Source organism: Populus trichocarpa, chromosome 4 (assembly GCF_000002775.5).
Source record: "Populus trichocarpa isolate Nisqually-1 chromosome 4, P.trichocarpa_v4.1, whole genome shotgun sequence".
NCBI lineage: Eukaryota > Viridiplantae > Streptophyta > Magnoliopsida > Malpighiales > Salicaceae > Populus > Populus trichocarpa.
In genome coordinates this window covers 22,473,597-22,493,570 of record NC_037288.2, presented here as the reverse complement: position 1 = coordinate 22,493,570, position 19,974 = coordinate 22,473,597, and the positions used below count along the sequence as shown (strand labels likewise).

Here is a 19,974-nt window from a genome sequence, read left to right as displayed (position 1 = left end):
TCCTTCTTTAGAAACTAACCAAGATAACCATTAGCTATCAACATTTCAATTTCTTTTTTCAAGACATAACAATCTTTGGTGTCATATCCTCTGTCTTTATGAACAAGACAATATTTCTTCGATGTGAGGGTGTTGGAAGAAGGCTTCAGGGGTGAAGGATATCGAACAAACTCCTTGCCTTGGATGATTGCAAGGACTTCGATAAGGGTGGTGTTTAATGGAGAGGTACGCATTTTGGAATAGCTTAAGCGTTCCCTTATTGGTTTCTTCTGACCCCTCTTAGGATCATTGTCTCTTTTGGAAGAGCGATTTTTTTTACGAGCGACCTCGTTTAGAGGACCTATCTAGCTAGTTATCCTTTGGGCACATCTTATGCATCCTCCTCGTACAACTCAACGTATCCTAGTGGATCTATGAGCCTCTCTCGCCAAACCTATGTGAAGAGCTGGTTGAAAGAGATGAGATGATTACATAGCTTCAGAGTGATTCCCAGGACCTACAAAGTGTAGCCCTTGTGACCAGCCAGGGCATTATGACATTGAGAGTCCTCCACATACTTCCCATAAGCCCCCCCTCCACCCCCAGGATCTAACTCGAACGATGAACCTTCTAACTATTAGGTTTGTTCATGTTTTGTAACTGTTAAGTTATAATTATATCTTGAACACGTTTAGTAAGAAAATAAGAAAGAGAGGCATGGCATGTATTTAGGGTTAGTATTTATACCTCAATTTATTATATGTACTAAGTTTTTTCTTAGTTTAGTTTTTTCAGTTTCTATCATCTGAAACCCACCGATATCTAGCCAAAAAATTTTATAAGATTTTCTAGTTTAATTTTATTGATTATTCTGCTCATCCTTGATATTTACCTCGATCATTTGATACGAAAACAAGTGTTCTCAAAGCATAAGCAACAACACCATCGATCAAATGAACGCCTCCTCCCCATCCTAATCATTTCCTGAAAGTTAAGCTCAGCTTTTCTCAGAAGGGTTTACCTCTGAAGTGTACGGTGAATTTTATTCAATAGTGTTACAAGTAATCCTAAGCAAAGCATCAAGTAATGCTTTCCCCAACTTGGCAAAAGCGATTCTATAAATTTGAAGCTATAGCAGGCAAAAGAGCATTATTTCCAACCAGCCAAACGTTCCCTGCTCAAAATAATTCTCATCATTTAAACAGAGCAGGAAGCAAGCATGGATTTCATTGAACAGATTTTACAAGAGTTTCCTAAGAATAACAAATTTCGGACAATGCATATTCAACAAGGCCTCAGGATCCTTCACAGCTACATTAGATTCCAAAGTGTACATTCTAAATGGATCAGAAATGGATACAAATTCCCTGAGTTCTGATAACCTGAACATGCAGTAGAGGCCAAAATAAAAACCTCTTTCTTAGTTATCACCTCCGGTGAGTCATCTGCCTGCTCGATGACCACCAGGTGCACATGAAGATTAATTATCAAATTAAGATAGGGAAAGAAAGAACAGAAAAACAAAATGTTTGAATCAGGTGGAGAATGGGATGAAAGCTAGAACCCAGCTTTATCCCACTCAATGGCAACAACAATTATGGTCAAGTGGTCCCGGCTAGACTTGGCAAGCCAGACATGGGCAAAGTAGTGGCACAACAAATCTCTTGGCTACAACATGTCTAAATGCGGAGTGAACCAGTCACAGGGTCTCGGCTAGAATTGGCATCCTTATGTTTCAAAGAGAGGTTTGCAAATTGGGAATCCAAGTCCTTGCTTTTACTACGGCGATGATTTGAAGCAGGTTGCTGCTGCTGCTGCTGCTGATATAAGGCTCGTAGCCTTCCAATCTCCCTCTCCAGAACTTCGTGCTCCACTGAAAACACCCTCAAAAAGTTCAGTAGCAGTAAGAGCATGAAAACTAATAAATAAATAAAAGCATTTCCATTCATAATGAGGAAGATCAATAATCTCATTCTCAATCCATTATCGTTTTTATCTCGGTCACCTTCCTATGTCACTTCTATGCCCTAAAGTTTTCAGAATCAAAGGACTGTCCAAAAGGAAAGCTGTGCTTTCAAGAAGCAGCAAATCATGCTTCTGCCATGCACATTCTCCACCCCTGCAGTCTCAAACCCCTCTCTCAAGTAACAGATAACGGAACCAAAGCATCCTACTAAAATTGTTCATTCTAAACTCTTGCCATATTCATTGGAAAATCTTTTAGTTGCATACTATGCAATCTGTTGTGACTAAATCCCTTGCCATAAACATGCATTTCAGTGACATGTTCTTAAGCCACAAATGGCGACCGCATGTCCATCATGAGACAGTTAAAAACTCATGTTCACTTTAATAGATAGGAACAGTTGATATTGTATTCTGTTTTCTACCATCAACTTAATTATCTTTGACAGATCCAAACATGACAGTTTCCAGTCGATGTTTACCCAACAAAAGGCCAATTCATGTGAAGCAAACGGTGTTTGTGAGCAGCCCACCCCATCTCGTTCTCACTAATCTTCTAAAGGGTGTAGAACATGATGGCAAGCAAGATAAGGAAATACATACAGAATATGCATGCACATGTTTGTGCAAATACATCACATACAAACAAATATAGATATACCTGTATAGTTTCTATAAGTGCAAAAGCATCAACAAGGGGGCTCGCTTGGTTGCTTTAAGGCACTACAATTATAATGCCTTCAAGTTACAAACTATTAAAAAAAAATTAATAATTGTATCATAATAACTTATCTTACCACTTAGTAGTATAACTAATTATCCCATGATAATACTGGTTTCTAATATACAATTAAGACTCATATAGTACATTGTTACTTTCAAAAGTGAAATAAATACTATTCACTTCTTAACAAGTGATTATGGACTATTACATAGATTCACTAAATGAAGTGTTAAAAATCATCTTATCATTTTGTAATTTAGTTAATTGCTTTGTGATTGTGATAATTACAAACAATTAAGTACAATTTCAATAAAAAAAAATGTTTATTGTCACCTTAGAGAAGAAAAAAGATACTGTTTAGTTGTAATGAAAACATTTGTAAATAATTAGAAACTAATTAGTATTTACACTTATTACATCATAAACACGATCTTATTATTTTGTAACCTTGAAGGCACTATAATTACAGTGACCTGAAGCAACCATAGCAAGACACATCAACAAGCTCAAGAAAAGTTGAAGCACAAAGAAAATATTATGCTTTCAAGCCAACGCAGGTGGGCACAGCTGCTAATCAACCCAACAAAAAATTAACGAAACAGGAGTTAAACTAAGATTGTTAACAATCTTCTGTTATAAATAACAAGCTCAAGAGGAGAAAGCCAGAGTCTGCTGAAGTGGAGCTGGATAATTTTTTTTTTCTTTTAGGAAAGCTGGGGAATGTTATTTGGCCACAACTTTCATGGTTGGTAAAGATAAATTCAAGCAAACATCATGACTCAATCCAAAACTAGTTGAAGTTATATGGATCCAATTTCTACATATCCTTGATTTGGCAAGATATGAAATTTTAAGCCTAAGGCCTACTTCAGCACCATCTGGCCTTGGCTACTTGAGGGAACCTAACAGCAATATTATTGACTGGTAATAGAAAGCAAAAATAGCTTTTAAGAGGCAAAGCTATAAGAATATCCATCTCACGTAGTAAAAACCATACAAAAGAATCAACACTATCCAAAAGATCAAATTCTCTATAAGACCTTATACAAGAAATTCACAAAAAAGGTATTCCTAATTATTTTGTTACATGAAAAAACCATGTTGCTGACTTGATTGTTAAAAGTAAATCCTACAACCCTGCCTTTAGTTCTTCTAGTTTCAAAGAACCACTCAACCTCCTTAGGTTGTTATGTGCGGGCACTAGCATATGGTTTTATTATATTCACTAACTTTACATCTCCTCACACTACCTAAAGCTGAAATTTTAATGTTAATTAGAAAAAAGAATGAGGTTGTTAAGATTCGAACTCTTAACTACTTGGTCGATGAGATCTTATACCATGTCAAGAACCACGCAATCTAAAGAGAAAACTCAAGTTGTTAGGTAAGGCCTAAGAATGTGGTTTTATTATATTCACTAACATCTAGAAACTTTAAGAACATGTTGATGATTTCCATCCCCAAATATGAATATTTCATGAATTTTACGAACCTTCTGCCAAGCCAACTATTTGTTTATTCCACACTAAATCCATAAAACAAGTCCCCTATAAGTGCTGGATAACATTTTTCTTCAATATCCTTTTCTGTTCAAATGGCACAAATAAACAAGGTTGTGCATTTCAGTGATGTGTCTTACCCGCTTTCTTGGGAAGTTCAGCAGTATGGAATGGAGGAAAGCAATCATTGACTCTTTAAATTTTTTTATGTTAGCATCATGACAAACTAAATGGTTCAAAAATTTCAACTCTTTCCAAACACCTTAACTGTCAAGAAGTCAGGAATTAGAGCTTACAGCATTTGATAAGCTGCTCATGGGCCAAATTTTCAAACCGTTGCTTAAGAGCTTTGTTCTCCATGCTTAGAATAAGATTTTGCTGATTGACAAATTCAAGCTCGGCTGAGACTTCAGATCCTTCTGCCTGTGGTGTACAAAATATAGTTATGACATCAGACAATTTTAGCAATTCATTCATTTCCCTTACAAATTAAATAGAAAATTACTCCTCACTTCAGCTTCTGCAGAAACTTAGATACTTGCCTGCAAAGCTTGTACATTTCTTTCCAGATCAGCTATGTACTGAAGTTTCCGGACTCTGGAGCGCTGAGCAAATTGCCTGCAGTGGATATAATTTTAATCTTATTAACAAAAGTATTTCTCTTCAACTCATTGCAGAGTACCTGAGCTTTATCACCTTTGCATATCCTTCATATTATAAGTAGCTATTCTAGCTCCTACAAACAAGTATCCAAAAATAACTACCAAACAACAACAGCCAAAAGCATGAGTCATAGTCATCATACCAAATTTTAGATTGTTTATTAACAGATCAGAAATGTAGAAATAGCATAAGCCACTATGTATTCAGATATTCAACTCTCATAAATAAAGCCACATGTCGTCAACAGATATGATTATCAAGAAAGCCAAGTAGAAAATGCAGAGGGAAGAAACACGTCCTCCTCAACAGATGATAAATCATGTTAAAGAGGTATACATGCATCCCTGAGTTACACATGGATTGCTAGCTCCTTTCTTCTTCAATAGTTCTGCTTGCTTTCACTTTTGTCCTATTTGAAAATGATTCTTTCATCTCAAGAGTAGAATGGAAAGACAAAGAAAAAATACAAGGACACCCATCATTTTCAATGGAAAAAATCTTGACATATCAGTTCTTTTTCTCCCCTTTCCTTCCACATGGTAGAAGCATTATCATTTATCATCACAAGGAGAGGGAGGCTCCAAATATAAAAACTATTAATTCCACACAAAATAAAATCACAAAAATCACTTCAACTTCAACCTAAGACCTTTAAAGTGTCTGATAATGTCCGCCCTTGCGGCTTGACCATCCCCCTTTCCTTTTAGGGCGTTCAAACATGTCATTATTTTGCATCCACTAAATTCGGGCCGGTGGAATGTTAACAAGGCTAAATAAACACCTCAGTGCCTGTCTGGATGTTTTTTCAACATCTGCCTTTATGTACTATATTAATAAAGACGGAAATCAGAGTAATGCAGCCATGAAAATGGGGCATTGAGGTTCCATTTGTATTATTCAATTATTATTTTGTAAATTCTTGTCCTTTTTGGAGCTTAGTACTGTACGGATTATCTGGTGTTCCATTTTAGTAGGATTTAACTACCTAATTAGGAGTGTGTTGAGTCTGTAAATATCTATACTTGTCATGCTTCATATTAAGAATCGGAGTTTATGAATGAGTTCTTTAGCAATTAAGCTTTATGGTTGCGTCATGCAATCTTTTTTAAGGTATGTCTAAGTACCCTAGGTGTGGTGGTTGGATTTTCCACTTCCAAGATGTTGCAACTCCAAGAAAACATGTGCTAATCTAGTAGCCCTTGATTATGCATCCTTAAAATGATAAGCATTAGGACACCAATAATGGGGCTTGATCATCCAGTATATCAACAAAACATGCTTCGATCACAGAAAGAAAAGGGGGACACTAAATAGATTAAATGATGACACTAATGATTCGACTTGAGCCATGCTCTATGTCTAAGTAATATATCAAAGCATGCATGAGGTATTGATAATGAAGAAAAATAATACAGGACATACTGTTTAGCACGTTTTGTATCAGTCTCTGATGCAGAAGACTTGGAATTTGAGCTGTCCTTCTCAGATGAGATTTTTGAATCATGTGAACCATCGAGTGGATCTTGCTTTTCACTCTCTGAAACACTATCTGCTTCCCGGGGAGCACATGATGATCCTGAACTCTGCAGACCAGCATTCTCCCTGGGAGAGGAAAGACTGCTTGGGTACGTTTGGGCATTTAAAGATGAATCCCAAGCCCTATTCTTCTGTTTCGACATGTTCATTTCAGCATAGAGAGGAGTTCGCCTAACATCTTTGTAATAATCAAAGTCTTGAGATCCCCAAGAAGGTATAGATATCACATTTTTATATCTGCACCCATCCTGTGCTGCATAATCCATGTTAGAAGCATTAGCTGCATCTATGTACGCAAAAGAGTCACTTGATGAACGCCTATGACCTCCTCTACGGACAGGTGTCTCTGGCTCATTAAGAAGATCATCAAGCCATGAAGGCTGATCCTCTATGAAGAGCATCTCAGAGGAAGTTCGCTGATGGTGTGTGTTTCCCTCTCTAGGCTTTTGAACAGTTTTTGATCCAATACTGCTGCTGGGAACATAATCAACATATGATGGAGAAACAATAGGAAAAGGACTTTTTGGAGGAAGTAATGCATGTTTTCCAGAGTACATGAAATTTCTTATGTTTGCTGACCCCTTGGAGTTTGCCATAGACAAAGCAATAGCAGTACCTGTCAAAGAGTTTTATATAGAAAACAAATCAGGGTACTTAATGGCAATATGGGGGATCAAAAAATTATTTTTTCGAATGTTTTCCAGTCTCTCAAACGCATCCCTCACAGAGGCCTCAAAAAGCAATGCAGATAGATAACCTCACAAAAGAGATTCAAAAGACCAACATTCTCTAACATAAGAAACCACAAATGAACAAGAAAGGGGACAACATCTATCCACCAAAATTAGTTATCTACATTTCTCAATACATTCAAAGCAGAAATATTTATAATAGCATGCCAGAACAAAAGCAGGGAAAACAAATAAATAAATCCGATTCCCAAATTCAGGCATGATATGAAACTTTAGTAATCAACAGTTACCATCCATTGCATTTTGATGATCAAAGATTTAGGCTGATCCTCTTAATAAAACTAGGTTTGAAAGACCAGATCAGACCTTGAAAGCAACTCATGTGCTTTCTTCCAAATTTCCACCCATTTAATCTACTTCATGGTAGCTCCACGGTTCATCTCATGGTTACTCGACTAAAACTCCAGAAAAGACTTGACCCCATTAGATCAATCTCAACTTCGGTGACCCTTTTAGGTCAAATTGGTGCCAGACCAATATGCAGACTTACAAAACATAATTTACAACTACATGTAACAGAGAAAAAACAACCAAGTTTACCAATCCAAAAACAAACTAAGAAGAAAAAAATAAAGAACATTTTATTGCAGCCACTCAACAGAAAAAAAAACATCATAGCCCTCTGTTTGGTTTCCATTAAAAGAAAAGAAATTTCAGTGTTACACTTTAAATTAAACAAACTTTCTGATTTTAGTTAATCTAAATGTAAAGTTCACGTTTTTCCAGCTCCCAGACCAAAAAGAAAGGAAACCCACGATTTAAAATTAGCAATTTCTTTTGATTCCAAAATTTTCTCAGCAATCAAACAAGAAAAACTCTAAAATGAGAGGCATGCAATATCTGAAACAAAACAAGAAACCAAATTATTGACATATTTTAACAAATTGTTGCAATGTGTGATAAAAAAAGAGCTAAAATATGAATCAAAATCTAAACTTTTATTTCTTGAAATCAAAAACCAAAACAGATTCCTTTGGAAGCAAAAACACAAATTAAAAAAAGAGATAAAGTTTGTACCTTTCGGTGGATTGAAGAAATTGAGATCTCTAAATGCAATTCAAAACAAAGAGATTAGAATCAAATCAGCTGAACTGTGTCTTTCTGTCTTAGGGTTTTTTTTCTTTCTATTTTTTATTTTTTTTCACTTAATGGAGAGTAGGGGACCTCTCTCTCTCTCTAGTCTCTCTCTTCTTGTTCAAATGGGCTGGATTGAAATTCTATACAAGTGGAGCAATATTCTCTTTATATTTCACTTGATGATATGAGTATTATACGATCCGATTTTCACACACACACCCACACACATGTGTGTGTGAATATATATATATAAATTCTTACAAGGTCTAGAATTGTTTTTCTTCATTATAATTGGAGTGATTATTGTTTCTATTGAAGGGTTTTTTTTCTAAATAACAATAAACTAGATGAGTTGTTAAATTATTAGATCATTTTTTTTCTAATGGTATTAAATCAATTTTTAACAGGAGGTTTTATGGAGTTAACTCAAGTATTAATTAAGATTAAGTTTTATTTTACAAGATCTTAAGATTTAAGAATGCATTCCTCGTATTGGTCTGAAAAAAAAACCTTGTAAATATTGGTTTTAAGGGTTAAATTCAAAAAGCCATGACTATGAACTGGATCTATGGAGGCCAAATATAAAGCTTAGTTGGCATCAATGGAGGGTGTGGTTTACATTTCTCAATGCGGTGTCCATTGACTAATCAAGTTTATTCAAGATTAATTTACCTTGTTGGGACAAATGGGAGTTGGATTTATTTCTAATTATATAGAAGAAGAAGACGAAGAAGAAAATTATGGGATTAAGGATTTTCTTAATAGAACATGGTAGGAGAAGGAAGGGTGAGTCCATTGCACATAAAGGGCTTTCAAGTTGTTGATAATTTGATGGGAAGAGAGGGAGAGAGAACATTATAGTAAAGTGGTAATGAAGCCAGCCAACTCCCACACATAAAGTGCACAAGGAGACAACAAAAATCCATGCTTGTAAAACCCAACATGTCTACATTAAAAATCCACACTTGCCCTATGACAATGTTGCAAAGGTTGCTCGCCTTCATTTCTCGAGAAATAAAGGTTCATTTTGCTCCCCTAAGCATCTAAAATCCCAAGTGACCATCATGCAAGCCAACTTTTTTTTTTTTTTTGGGATGATTTTGTTCATGCAAGCATGCTTGTAGTAAGAGAAAGAGAAACACTTTTGAATATAGTATTAATCATTCTTATAAGAACTCGCTTGACGGGTTAATTTAGTAACTTAAAATCTAGTTTAAACCGAGTTTTTTGTTAAATTAAATTGTTTTTTTATCAAAACAATGTTATTTTAGGTTTTTAATTTTTTTTAGAACAACATGCTTTTAGTATTAAGCATGGTTATAAAACTTTATTTTATGGGTTAATATAGTGACCATCAACATAAAATCTAGCTCGAAACGGGTTTCATTTATTTTTTTACTAAAATAATATCATTTTAAGTATTTTAAAATTAATGAAATGATATTATTTTAGGTGTTTTTTTAAAAAAAAATAAAAATTAAAACTCAGATCATTCTACTAGCATGTGGATTGATTTATCTATCCATGATCAGGTCTTAAATTAAGTTAGAATTCAGATTAATTCATATAACTACTTCTTAAAATTATATATCACCTCTTTCTCTTTCTCTGGGACTAGAACATTTGGGTGCGAAAAAGAAAATACATACCATTACTTTCTCATGGTTTGCTTTAGGTGGATCCAAGTTTCAATTTGCAAGAAACACAAAAATGCTCATATGAGTTTAAAAAATATAAATATATAATTAAGATAGGTTTCATATCTTAAGAACATTGCAGTATCTTTTAATTATTATAAATACTATTCAATCTTCCATTCGAATTTCCAATTGATTCTTTAATATACTTACATTTACTACATATAATACCTTTTCCATTGATGTGGTGATGATTAGTTAATTCACTCTAATTTTACAAATAAATATAAATATAAAGGGAGGAGGCAGCATGCATTGTATCTACCAATTTTGAGTAAAGATCATTCATTCTTTTAAGCTTTTTCGCCTCACAAAATCTCACGTCAAGAATATTAATTTCAGACGTATAAAAAAGAATAACTTTTTTCTTTTTTAAAAAAAAAAAGAAGAGAAAAGGGAGAGCAAAGAGAATCACTAATTCTAATTTTATAAACTATAACAAATAAAAAAGAAGAATTTAAACATTAATTAAAGAGAAGAAACATATAGATAAATAAAGAGGGGGGAGAGAGAGAATGACATTTAGCAATCAATTATAAGTTATTAGTGGTCCAAAAGATAAACCATAAACATTCTTTATAGTCTTCTCTTTTATTACGAGACTTCTCTTCTATTGTGAATGACATGTGTTGTTGAAATATAGTTGGTTTATAATTGGTGAATTTTTTATATATATTTTTCTCTTTTATCTTGATAAATACACTATGATTTTTATTATTATTGATATTTTAGATTCAGTCATTTTAATTTTAATTTTAATTTTTGTATTTTTATCATTTTTATTTTTTATTAAAGTTTTATTTATTTTCAATTTAATTATTTATTTCTAATTTGCATATATAATATTTTTTTATTCGGTCCTTCTACTTTTAATTTTTTTTCTTTTTCCCTCTTGCCAAAGTTTTTATGACTTTCAATTTTATCTTTCAAATTAAGTTTATTTATTTTTTCAATGATGATAATAATGATTTCAATTTGGTCACTTTTCTTTTGATTTCTTATTATTTTCCTTAACTCTTATGTCAAAGTTTTTATAGTTTTCAATTATATCCTTTAAATCAAGTTTATGGTTTTTATTTTTGCAATAATAATAATAATAATGATTATAGTAGTAGTAATACTAGTAATTTTAATAATAATAGCAAAAATAATAATAATAATAATAATAATAGTAATAATAATAGTGATGATATTACTTATTAATAATAGTAGCAATAATGATTTTGATGTTTTGAATTGATATTTTTTAAAATACTTTCGTATGATTGAAATATTTTGTTTTTAATTTATTAAGAAATATTTTATTTCAAATCTAATGATTTACAGGTCACATGTTTAAAAAATTAACATATTTTTTCTATATAAAAAGACTTTAAATTTTTTTTATTTTTTATCAGGTTATTCAAGTAATATAATATGGGTTGTGAATTTAACGAGATAATTCATGTTGACTTAATTCCAATTAACATCCGATTTTTTATATATATTTTTTATTCTATTTCAATTCTTAAATATTATTTTTTTAATAATAAAATAATCTAGCCCCGCCATAAAATGTGGATACCAAAGCTAGTGTGTGTGTAATAATGATAGTGCTACTCCATCATTGATCAGAACATACAAGGGTACCTTCAAAGTGGGTGGCACATCAACCAACCTTGAAGGCTCTACAGGTTCCTTATATTTGACTTAGCGATCTTATGAATCGACTTTATTGATTAAGAATGACCAAACACTGAAGTTTGGTCGAGCACAATACCTTCTTTAATTGGTATAAACTATTGTTGAAATTTGAAAAGGACAGAAGCAGCACTTCAAGGGAAGGTGAGCTACCAACGACCTTCTTCTTCTTCTTCTTCTTCTGAGAAATAGAGTACAAACAGAAAATTTGAAAACAAGAACTGAAAGTAGTAAATGGGGTCATAATTTCCTAGATTCTGTAGCTGCTGCTATTTGATTCAAATTGGTCTCATAAAATTAGGATGGATTTTGTATTGCATCTAAAATGTTTCATGAATTATCAAGTTTTGGTTATTCTTTTATTTTTGGCATGTAATGCTAGTTTGATAGCAAAGTTATAATATTAAATATTACAAGGGCTTTTTAGTAATAGTCATTTCTGTTGATGTTTTTTTGGCACATTAGTAGCCTGTTCGTCAAATTTTGAATTTTTTTTTTTGTTAAAATTGAGTGCGGTTTGTACTTTTTGAATCGTTTTGATGTGTTGATGTTAAAAATGATTTTTAAAAAATAAAAAAAATCATTAGCATGTATTTCGGCACGAAAAGCTATTTGAAAAGCAACCGCTACCACACTGCCAAACACACTTCTAGATATATGATATAAATTATTATGCAATTTCAACTACGATGTTAAAGAATAATTTCCCTTCTTTTAATATTATTTGGTCGTCTATATTTTATCTTGGAACAATAATATATAGAATACAATAAGACCTTGAATTGACTATAATAATTTGGTTTTTGTTTGTTTCTTGGTGTTGTGTTTTTCTCAAGAATCCATGGTTTTTCCATGGAAAGATTATAATTTTGCTTTGGTACTGCACTATTTTTCTCAAGAGGCCATGCTTTGTACTTGATCATGGACTCGAAGAATCACATGCAATTTCGTACAATTAAATTTCTCTCTTCAGTTTGTACTTGAAAGATTTAGCTGTGAGAAAATCCAACATTAAACACATATCTATAGTTATTGTCAAAGAGCTAGACTTGAGAAATATGAAGCAAGTAGATTCTTACATCCGGCATAATATCCTAGAACAGTAGAACTTGGAGGTAAAACAACAAACAATCAATTGAAGAACTTCCAGCAAAGCAGCCATTAACTCAATCTTCTGCAATGAATAGCTTCAGTTTAGCACATTAATCATCTTCTTTAAGCCATTAAATTGTCAATGCTCAACCCAATAGCATTTTCTCCGGATTGCTAGGAAGTCTAACTTCTATGTTCTAATGTTCATTAACTCATCACTAGTAATAACGTACAGCTCCAGAATGAGAAGAAAGCTTGTTTAAGGTAAATCAATTGCATCGGATGTCTAGAGAAGTACTTGAAGAGGTTTATTCCAATGACTTTCAGCCACCCCGAGCTTCCCTTCTCGTGGCATCGTGAAGCAGATCAACATCCACACCCTCTGGAGGAAGTTGAACGTATCTCACCACCGATCCCCTTATGAAACAGTTCCTCACAGAAAGCTGCAATTTAACATAAAATCATTAGATCCAGCTAGCACGATCATATTAAAAATCCAGAAGAACAGGACTGTCAAATGGGAAAGATAAAAGTACTATGGGCATCATAACTTGAAGCAAACATAGGATAAAGCAAGTAAACCCAGGGAATTTATTCACAGAAAAATATCAACAACAAGAGCTCAACACAATCCTCGTCCTGAAAACATTCTTTGGGTGCGTTTGTGTGTGAATGTCCAGAGATGTGCATTTCATGAATTTATACAACGAAAATAGCACACACCCTCATAGGAACACAAACATGCATGAATATAGAGGACATGGCAGCAGAACTCCTGGCAAAGGCAAATACTCAGTTTCTCAATCCTTGCTCGTATATTGCATGACAATTTCATCAGAGAAGTGAATGGATATTTTTGTGATCCCTATTTAAAATTTTTTTGATTTGCAGAAAGAAGTTTTACATGTTTTTATAGCAAAATTATACATGATTGGCCAGATCATTGATAGAAAAAATGTCCAAATGCTAAACCCACCCTCTTTATGATCTTTTTTGAAATAGAAGAAAAAAGGAAAGAGAAAACAAAGAATGAAACAATGCTCTCTTCTATTAATAAGAAAAAGAACATTGCAGGAGCAGAATACAAACTCATTGAAGGTGGCAAGCACAGAAGCATAAACTTTTCAAGATGTGCTATTTTATAAGAAGTTAGGAACCAGATACACAACATCATCATCCATCGCAAATATAAAATCAGCCACAACATAAAATTCCAAAAATATGTGATATGTTTATTTGACATGCATGCTGTCAGCAAGTGTGATTTCTTACAACTAATTCATCCAACCCACCTTCAGATCATCCTCCTTAAAACAAACACCCAAAACTCTTGTAAATAGTTACTTTGACATTTTGGAAAAATAATATAATTATGATCTTCAAGAAGAATAGGGAGTTGGATCCATGATAATGCAATCCTAATCAGAATATGATTTACATATGATCTCCAACCTGTAAGTCTACTCATAATCCAACTCTATATGAGCAAGTTAAACCTTTATAAGGAGGGGACTTTGAAGCATAACTTAGGGTATGCACACTCAATTGCTTAAAAATCTTTCCCAAGCTTTCTCTCAACTAACAAGCTTGCTAACTTGGGCATCAGAGTGGTCTCCCAAGAACAGCTTCTGGGCCATCCTTAGGTTTTAATTGTTTTACAGGCACAACACATGAGTTCAATGTGGGAAGCAGCGAAGGAGCTTGATATTGACTAGCTAGTAGCCTTACTCAACAATTCTAACTTTTCAATAATATGGCTGTTTTTTGCCAAAAACATTTTGGCTGTCTATGGGAATAAACATAATGACAATTCATGATGACATCAATAACACTTTAACTCTTCAACTTTGCTCACTGGTGTCAACAAGAAAAAGGGTGAGCTCATCCAAGAGATCAAATACAACTATCAATTAAAAACATGATTCATCAAGAAAATTGCCATGAATAACAACAAGGAGTTGGCCAAAACAATTTGTCAGCACATGAAATCGAGATAATCACAACTCAGGTCAGCCACTTATCAAACTTCGATTATTAAAAAAATACACATGCTGTGTCGTTCTTGAAAATTGCATCAACTTGCAAAATAAAACCTCCGTTACTACCCAACAGTCATGAACTCCTTAATTTGTTGATTAAACCAGGAGAGAGTGAAATATGGGGAAGCCTCATGTCAAACTGAGGCGAGCTTGGCATATAGTGCCTACCTCAACATAAGTCCTTGACATACCTAGCTGCACCAGCTTGATACCAGGGTAATTAGCTTGGTGTAGTACCGTGTCCAGATATAAATGACAAGGACTGGTTAGCTAACTTGAAGATTCAATGGAAATGAAACTTATCATTAATAAGTTGCATGTTTAACACATCATCGGAGATTATGATCATGATAACAGAATTAATGATATGCTGGTATGCTGCTGTCATAAAGTTCACATTTTAGTATCTCCACACTCGGTATGAAATTCTGCTAACCTAGGGAACAAGTTTATTTCCCATTCATGATTAGCCTGATCACTATGAGCTGTTGTTTCTCAAAGGACTCGTGTAGCGATCAAATTCAGCCAAGTGGTCTACAATATAGCACCACTGAGATCAGATATGAGACAAGGATATCTAAAATAAGGGTCAAGAATGAGCTGCCAGATAGCTTTGAATAACAAATCAACAAAATCTGCACTCAAATATAGCCTGACAAAGTCACAACAAAGTCACAAGACGAGAAATAAGGGGACGATCAAGCTACAGGATAGCTCAGCATAGGCGCATGATTATAAGAACATCAAACAACCTTTTAAACAAAGCTAGGGTTGCTTGGTCATCACATTTGCTATGAGATAACTGACCTACTTGTAAAGTCAAGGTACTAGACAGCTTGATGACCTAAAACCCAGTCTACAAGATACCCAAGGCCATGACTGAACCCAAGCTACTAAATAAAGATAATTTGGTCACAATAACTTACGTGACAAGATGGCTGAGCTATCTACAGCTGGCTTCAGGATCAAGATGGCTAAATTGCACATAACTCTATGAGAAAGATAGTTGAGCTATCAATAACTTGTTCTACTAGATAGCAAAGAAAAGAAAGCTCAAGCCACAAGATGATTGAGCCTATTCCAAACTGATGTAAATGATATCTCAGTAAAAGTCACGAATGAGATACCGGATAGCTCAACTCTTTCTTCAAGAACTAAGTTGCCATGCTAAGCGTGCAAAGCTTTCCAAGTCTAAAGAAGACTTGTAGTTAAATTCTCAAGAGAGAATAAGAGGATAACAGCTAGCCATCCATAGATGATCAGAAGTAAACTACATAGCCCAGTAATAATCACAAAAGAGCTACCGGATAGCTTCAAATAAAGGTCATATAATGTCAAGCCACTAAATGATAGTTCTATTGTTGATTTTACATATCAAAATATCTTAAGAGTGTTTAATAAAAAGCCTTAGTTTGGACACAGCTGATCCAGACAATGAGCTAAGATTGCAAAAGTCCGTAAAGAATTTAAGCTCTACGAATCGGAAGCCAAGGGTCACTTGATGACGAAAAGAACAATATGATTAAACCCACCAAATAGCTTTATGTATGTGGTTGAAATTTAAGGGTTGGCTCATAAGCAGGCTACTATATATCCCAAAATGTCAGCTACAAAATAGAACTGCACCAATATAAGAATAATTTACTTTTTGCAAGAAAAGGTCATCAAAATGACCTAATAATTTTGACTTTAATTCCTGTACAAAAAAATATCCATACCAAGCTTTCAGTCAATTACATTACATTGCGAGCTTGGTAACTTAGGGGAAGGTAATTACAGTTAAAAATGGAATAATAATAATAAAAAGAAAAAAACATGATTGGGAAATTATTAGGGTTTAAGAGAACAGGAGTAGAGTACCATGTGAGGGTACTTGTCTTGATCGACAACGCGGGTGTTCTCGAGCTTGATGTTGAGGTATTGATCGACAGAGTGAAGAGTTCCTCTAATTGCCAAATCATTCTTCAGCTCTACCGTCACTTCTTTCCCTACCAAATCCTTGAAATACGAAAAGAACAACTGCACCCAAAAACCCCCATTATTCATAAACCCTAAATCATATCATTATCATTAACCTTTTAATTACAATCACGAGAAAAAATAGAGATGACTCACCATAATCTCTAACCTATCTGCGTTATGAATGTCTTTCTGTGACTGTTAAGCAGCTTATTAGGTCTCCCGCTACACTGCTTTGCCTCGATAGTGATGGAATGGAATGAAATACTCTACTCCTTTTTATACCTGCTTGCTTTGCTGGGATTTAGAGTCCCCGATTACACGCCCGCGACTCCCTTCTTCTCTATCTAATGACCAATATACCCCTCCACGACACACACACACACACACGCACACACCTCACTGTTTAGCATTGATCGTTACAGTGTAACGATGAATTTGTCTGTCCTAGACAAAAATAATGAGCTGGTCATTGAAGGTAAAATGTTCTACTCGCTAGAATGAATCTATTGTTATTATCATATTAATCAGAAATAAATTGGTTTTCTTGTAATTTTTAGTATAGTAAAATAATTTAATTATTTTAAAAAAAATTGCATCTAGAGATTTTATTTTTATTTTTTTGAACATAATAAAATAATTGAATTATCCTAAAAACAAAAATTACTAAACTAATATTCAAGGCTTTTTTATATTTTCATTATAGTTTTTTTGTTATGATTGGGTTGTTTTAAGGGTAATTAGGTAATTGAATAAATAAAAAATATTATTTAAAAAATAATTAATGAGTACAATGCATATGTCAGTACATGGACTCAAACTGCGTATGTGGTGGTGGCTTAGCAACTAACTCTTTATTTTCTTTTTAATGAGAAACTCAGGTTATATTGCTGGGATGAAGTTTTTGATACACCTAACATTAAAATAATTCTGAAAACTTAATCATGGCTCATAAAAATCAAGAAAAAAAAAGAGAAATTTTCGCACATTATAATTATGAAAGAAAATATTTGAATTATTGTCTGAGACTGATAGATGGCTCACAAAAATTGAAGAAAAGAGGCTGAGTCGCAGTAGTTTAACCGACCACAGTGGGAGTCGAACCCACGACCTTCTGATCCGAAGTCAGACGCGCTAATCCACTGCGCTATGCGGTCCTCATTGTGCTGTAGCCCTCATTTAATTAATATATATCTTTTACACGTTTGATTTACTTTCGGTTAAAAGATGCAGGGGAGTAGCCGGAATGGGCATGCCCCTTGCTATTTTGCTTTTTTAATTTATATTTCCTTATTTTATTTCATTTCACTAGTTAAATTATTGTTTATTTAGATTTTTGACGAATGTAAAATAAAATATTAGACAAAATTCAAAAAAGAAGAAGAAATAATTAGAATAAACCTTTTTCATTTTAATAGTTCTGAATTTTTTTTACTTTAAATTTATGTATTTTAGATGATTTTAATATGGTAATATTAAAAATAAAAAAATAATTAAAAATAATATTATTTTAATATATTTTTAATTAAAAAATCTTGAACTACAATACTAACGAATTGACCCCTCTTCCTGTTCAAGATCAGTATTACAATCAAGCACATAATTATTTTAATTTAATAAATAATGGTACCAAATTCTTGTAAACCTCTTGCAACATTGCCATGAAACATCATCAAACCTACCACTAGCTCTGTGTGTTTGAATAAGTCACAACCTTTTGTGTACATGTTCGATGTTTCAACAATGTTGTGCCTACAGGATCCCCACTATTTTGTGCAACAAGAAGCAGCTCAGATGAAGTTATACATGGTGAACTCCATAGCGTGAAAGCTTTAGCTGAATTTACGTTGTTAGAACATCAGGAAGGGTGGTGGGTGATCCAAGAACTTTGCCACCAACATCAGGAAATGTTTCATGACCTGGCAATGCGCTCACTTTTCCACTTCTGCTCACTTGAATTGGATATTGTAGCAAGTGTCCTCTCATTTCTTTACCCTCCTCGGAAACATATGCTTTCCAGTTGTGTCTGGAAATCTTTCTCACTCGTTTCATGCATTCAAGGTGTTGAGGCTCGCCGAAAGCTTCCTCGAGGTTGCCTAGATGCTCTGCCCAAAGAGACATCCGGTAACCATATACCTGCAGTCAAGTAATCAACGATGAGGGTATGAAAACTGGCTTGAAATGTTTCCTTTGTATTTAATCTACTGTTCTTTATGATCGAATAATTAACTATACTAGCTCCAACTGTGAGTCAATGATAACAGAAGATTTAACTCCAGCTTCACTAGGGCACATTTTGTGGCAGCTGAAGTTTCAAACCTGTCCATGTGGACGAGAACTTTTTCTTGCCCATGTGTATGTTGGTTGGTAAGCCCCCATAGCAATTTCTGTATCCCTTGAACCATCCAAGGATATCTTGTTAACGTTTGCTGATCCCATGACCATGTATTCGTCATCAAATCCGGATTAATCTATCAAACTCGTAATTCAGATCATGAAACCAGGATAGCCTAATAAAAATCAAATTGAAACAAATTATGAATTCATTTCTCAATCAATCAAGTGTTAAAAGATAAAATTAAAAAAAAATCGATATAAAACAAAACAACTCAAGTCAACTAAGGTTAACCCACTAAACCTGTAACTCGAATCATGAGATAATGATAACTTTATAGAAAGGATACTAAAAAAATCACAAAGTCTAATTCTCAATAAATCTAATATTAAAAAATAAAATTAAAAAAATTAATTAAAAAAAAAACTCAAGTTAACTTATCAAACTTGTAATCTGGATTATGATTCTAGAATAACCCTGTAAAAAATAAACTGAAAAAAATTATAATTCTAATAAACTAACAGATATAATTGAAATTAAAAAAAAAAAAACACTGCAAACCGAAAAAGATGTTGATGTTCGTTGTGAAGGGGGTTGTTGTCGTTATGGCACGAGGATAGAGTGAAATTGGGGAAGAATTCAAATCAATTCATCAATTGTTTTGGCTCTCACTGGTGTTCCATTGTCGCCATGACACACATCGCGGCAGGCAGCCCTCGCCGCCCAGTACTAGTTCTAAGAGTGTTGCTTGCAGAGCTAAACTCTCTCACTACATTAAGCATTTAATCAATTATTTATTCAAACCCACATTCCATAATGCATTTTCTAATAAAAATATATTATCACATAATATACATATAATTAAAGTTTAAATTCAAACTTCTCACCTCTTAAACACAATCGTTTGAAGAAAAAAAAGTGATGAAAACAAGTTTTCCTCCCCTCCTAAATTTTCCTCTCAAACCCACCACTTTCCA

General features: G+C 33.7%; 3 protein-coding genes and 1 non-coding gene across 4 annotated transcripts; all 4 read right to left on the bottom strand.

Moving 5' to 3' along the window:
- Positions 1-1,175: 1,175 nt before the first annotated feature.
- LOC18098279 (uncharacterized protein At4g06598) lies at positions 1,176-8,391 on the bottom strand. The gene is made up of 5 exons (XM_052452466.1): positions 8,136-8,391; positions 6,253-6,982; positions 4,706-4,785; positions 4,464-4,586; positions 1,176-1,852 (listed from the first exon to the last, which is right to left on the bottom strand). Exons 2-5 carry the CDS (start codon positions 6,960-6,962, stop codon positions 1,659-1,661), a joined length of 1,107 nt encoding a protein of 368 aa, XP_052308426.1. The 5' UTR covers positions 6,963-6,982; positions 8,136-8,391; the 3' UTR covers positions 1,176-1,658.
- Positions 8,392-12,601: 4,210 nt separating this feature from the next.
- Positions 12,602-17,064, bottom strand: LOC18098278 (sm-like protein LSM2). Its single transcript, XM_024598798.2, has 3 exons — positions 16,819-17,064; positions 16,564-16,722; positions 12,602-13,107 (listed from the first exon to the last, which is right to left on the bottom strand). Exons 1-3 carry the CDS (start codon positions 16,819-16,821, stop codon positions 12,988-12,990), a joined length of 282 nt encoding a protein of 93 aa, XP_024454566.1. The 5' UTR covers positions 16,822-17,064; the 3' UTR covers positions 12,602-12,987.
- A 681-nt stretch (positions 17,065-17,745) lies between these two features.
- Positions 17,746-17,819, bottom strand: TRNAR-UCG (transfer RNA arginine (anticodon UCG)). Its single transcript has one exon. It is a non-coding gene; the product is annotated as a tRNA-Arg (tRNA).
- Positions 17,820-18,273: 454 nt separating this feature from the next.
- LOC18098277 (phospholipase D gamma 1) lies at positions 18,274-19,293 on the bottom strand. The gene is made up of 2 exons (XM_006384929.3): positions 18,982-19,293; positions 18,274-18,798 (listed from the first exon to the last, which is right to left on the bottom strand). Exons 1-2 carry the CDS (start codon positions 19,105-19,107, stop codon positions 18,505-18,507), a joined length of 420 nt encoding a protein of 139 aa, XP_006384991.2. The 5' UTR covers positions 19,108-19,293; the 3' UTR covers positions 18,274-18,504.
- Positions 19,294-19,974: the final 681 nt, after the last annotated feature.

What these genes read in the sequence shown, in the direction of transcription:
- LOC18098279 (XM_052452466.1), bottom strand. Translation starts at nt 6,962, where the DNA reads ATGGCAAACTCCAAGGGGTCAGCAAACATAAGAAATTTCATGTACTCT. An exon ending in TGTACAAGCTTTGCAGGCAA is followed by an intron (nt 4,587 to 4,705) that starts GTATCTAAGTTT and finishes CACCACAGGCAG; the next exon opens with AAGGATCTGAAGTCTCAGCC. An exon ending in TGAGCAGCTTATCAAATGCT is followed by an intron (nt 1,853 to 4,463) that starts GTAAGCTCTAAT and finishes GGGTGTTTTCAG; the next exon opens with TGGAGCACGAAGTTCTGGAG.
- LOC18098278 (XM_024598798.2), bottom strand. An exon ending in AAGACAAGTACCCTCACATG is followed by an intron (nt 13,108 to 16,563) that starts GTACTCTACTCC and finishes GTTAAATTGCAG; the next exon opens with CTTTCTGTGAGGAACTGTTT.
- LOC18098277 (XM_006384929.3), bottom strand. Translation starts at nt 19,107, where the DNA reads ATGGTCATGGGATCAGCAAACGTTAACAAGATATCCTTGGATGGTTCA. An exon ending in GTTCTCGTCCACATGGACAG is followed by an intron (nt 18,799 to 18,981) that starts GTTTGAAACTTC and finishes ACTTGACTGCAG; the next exon opens with GTATATGGTTACCGGATGTC.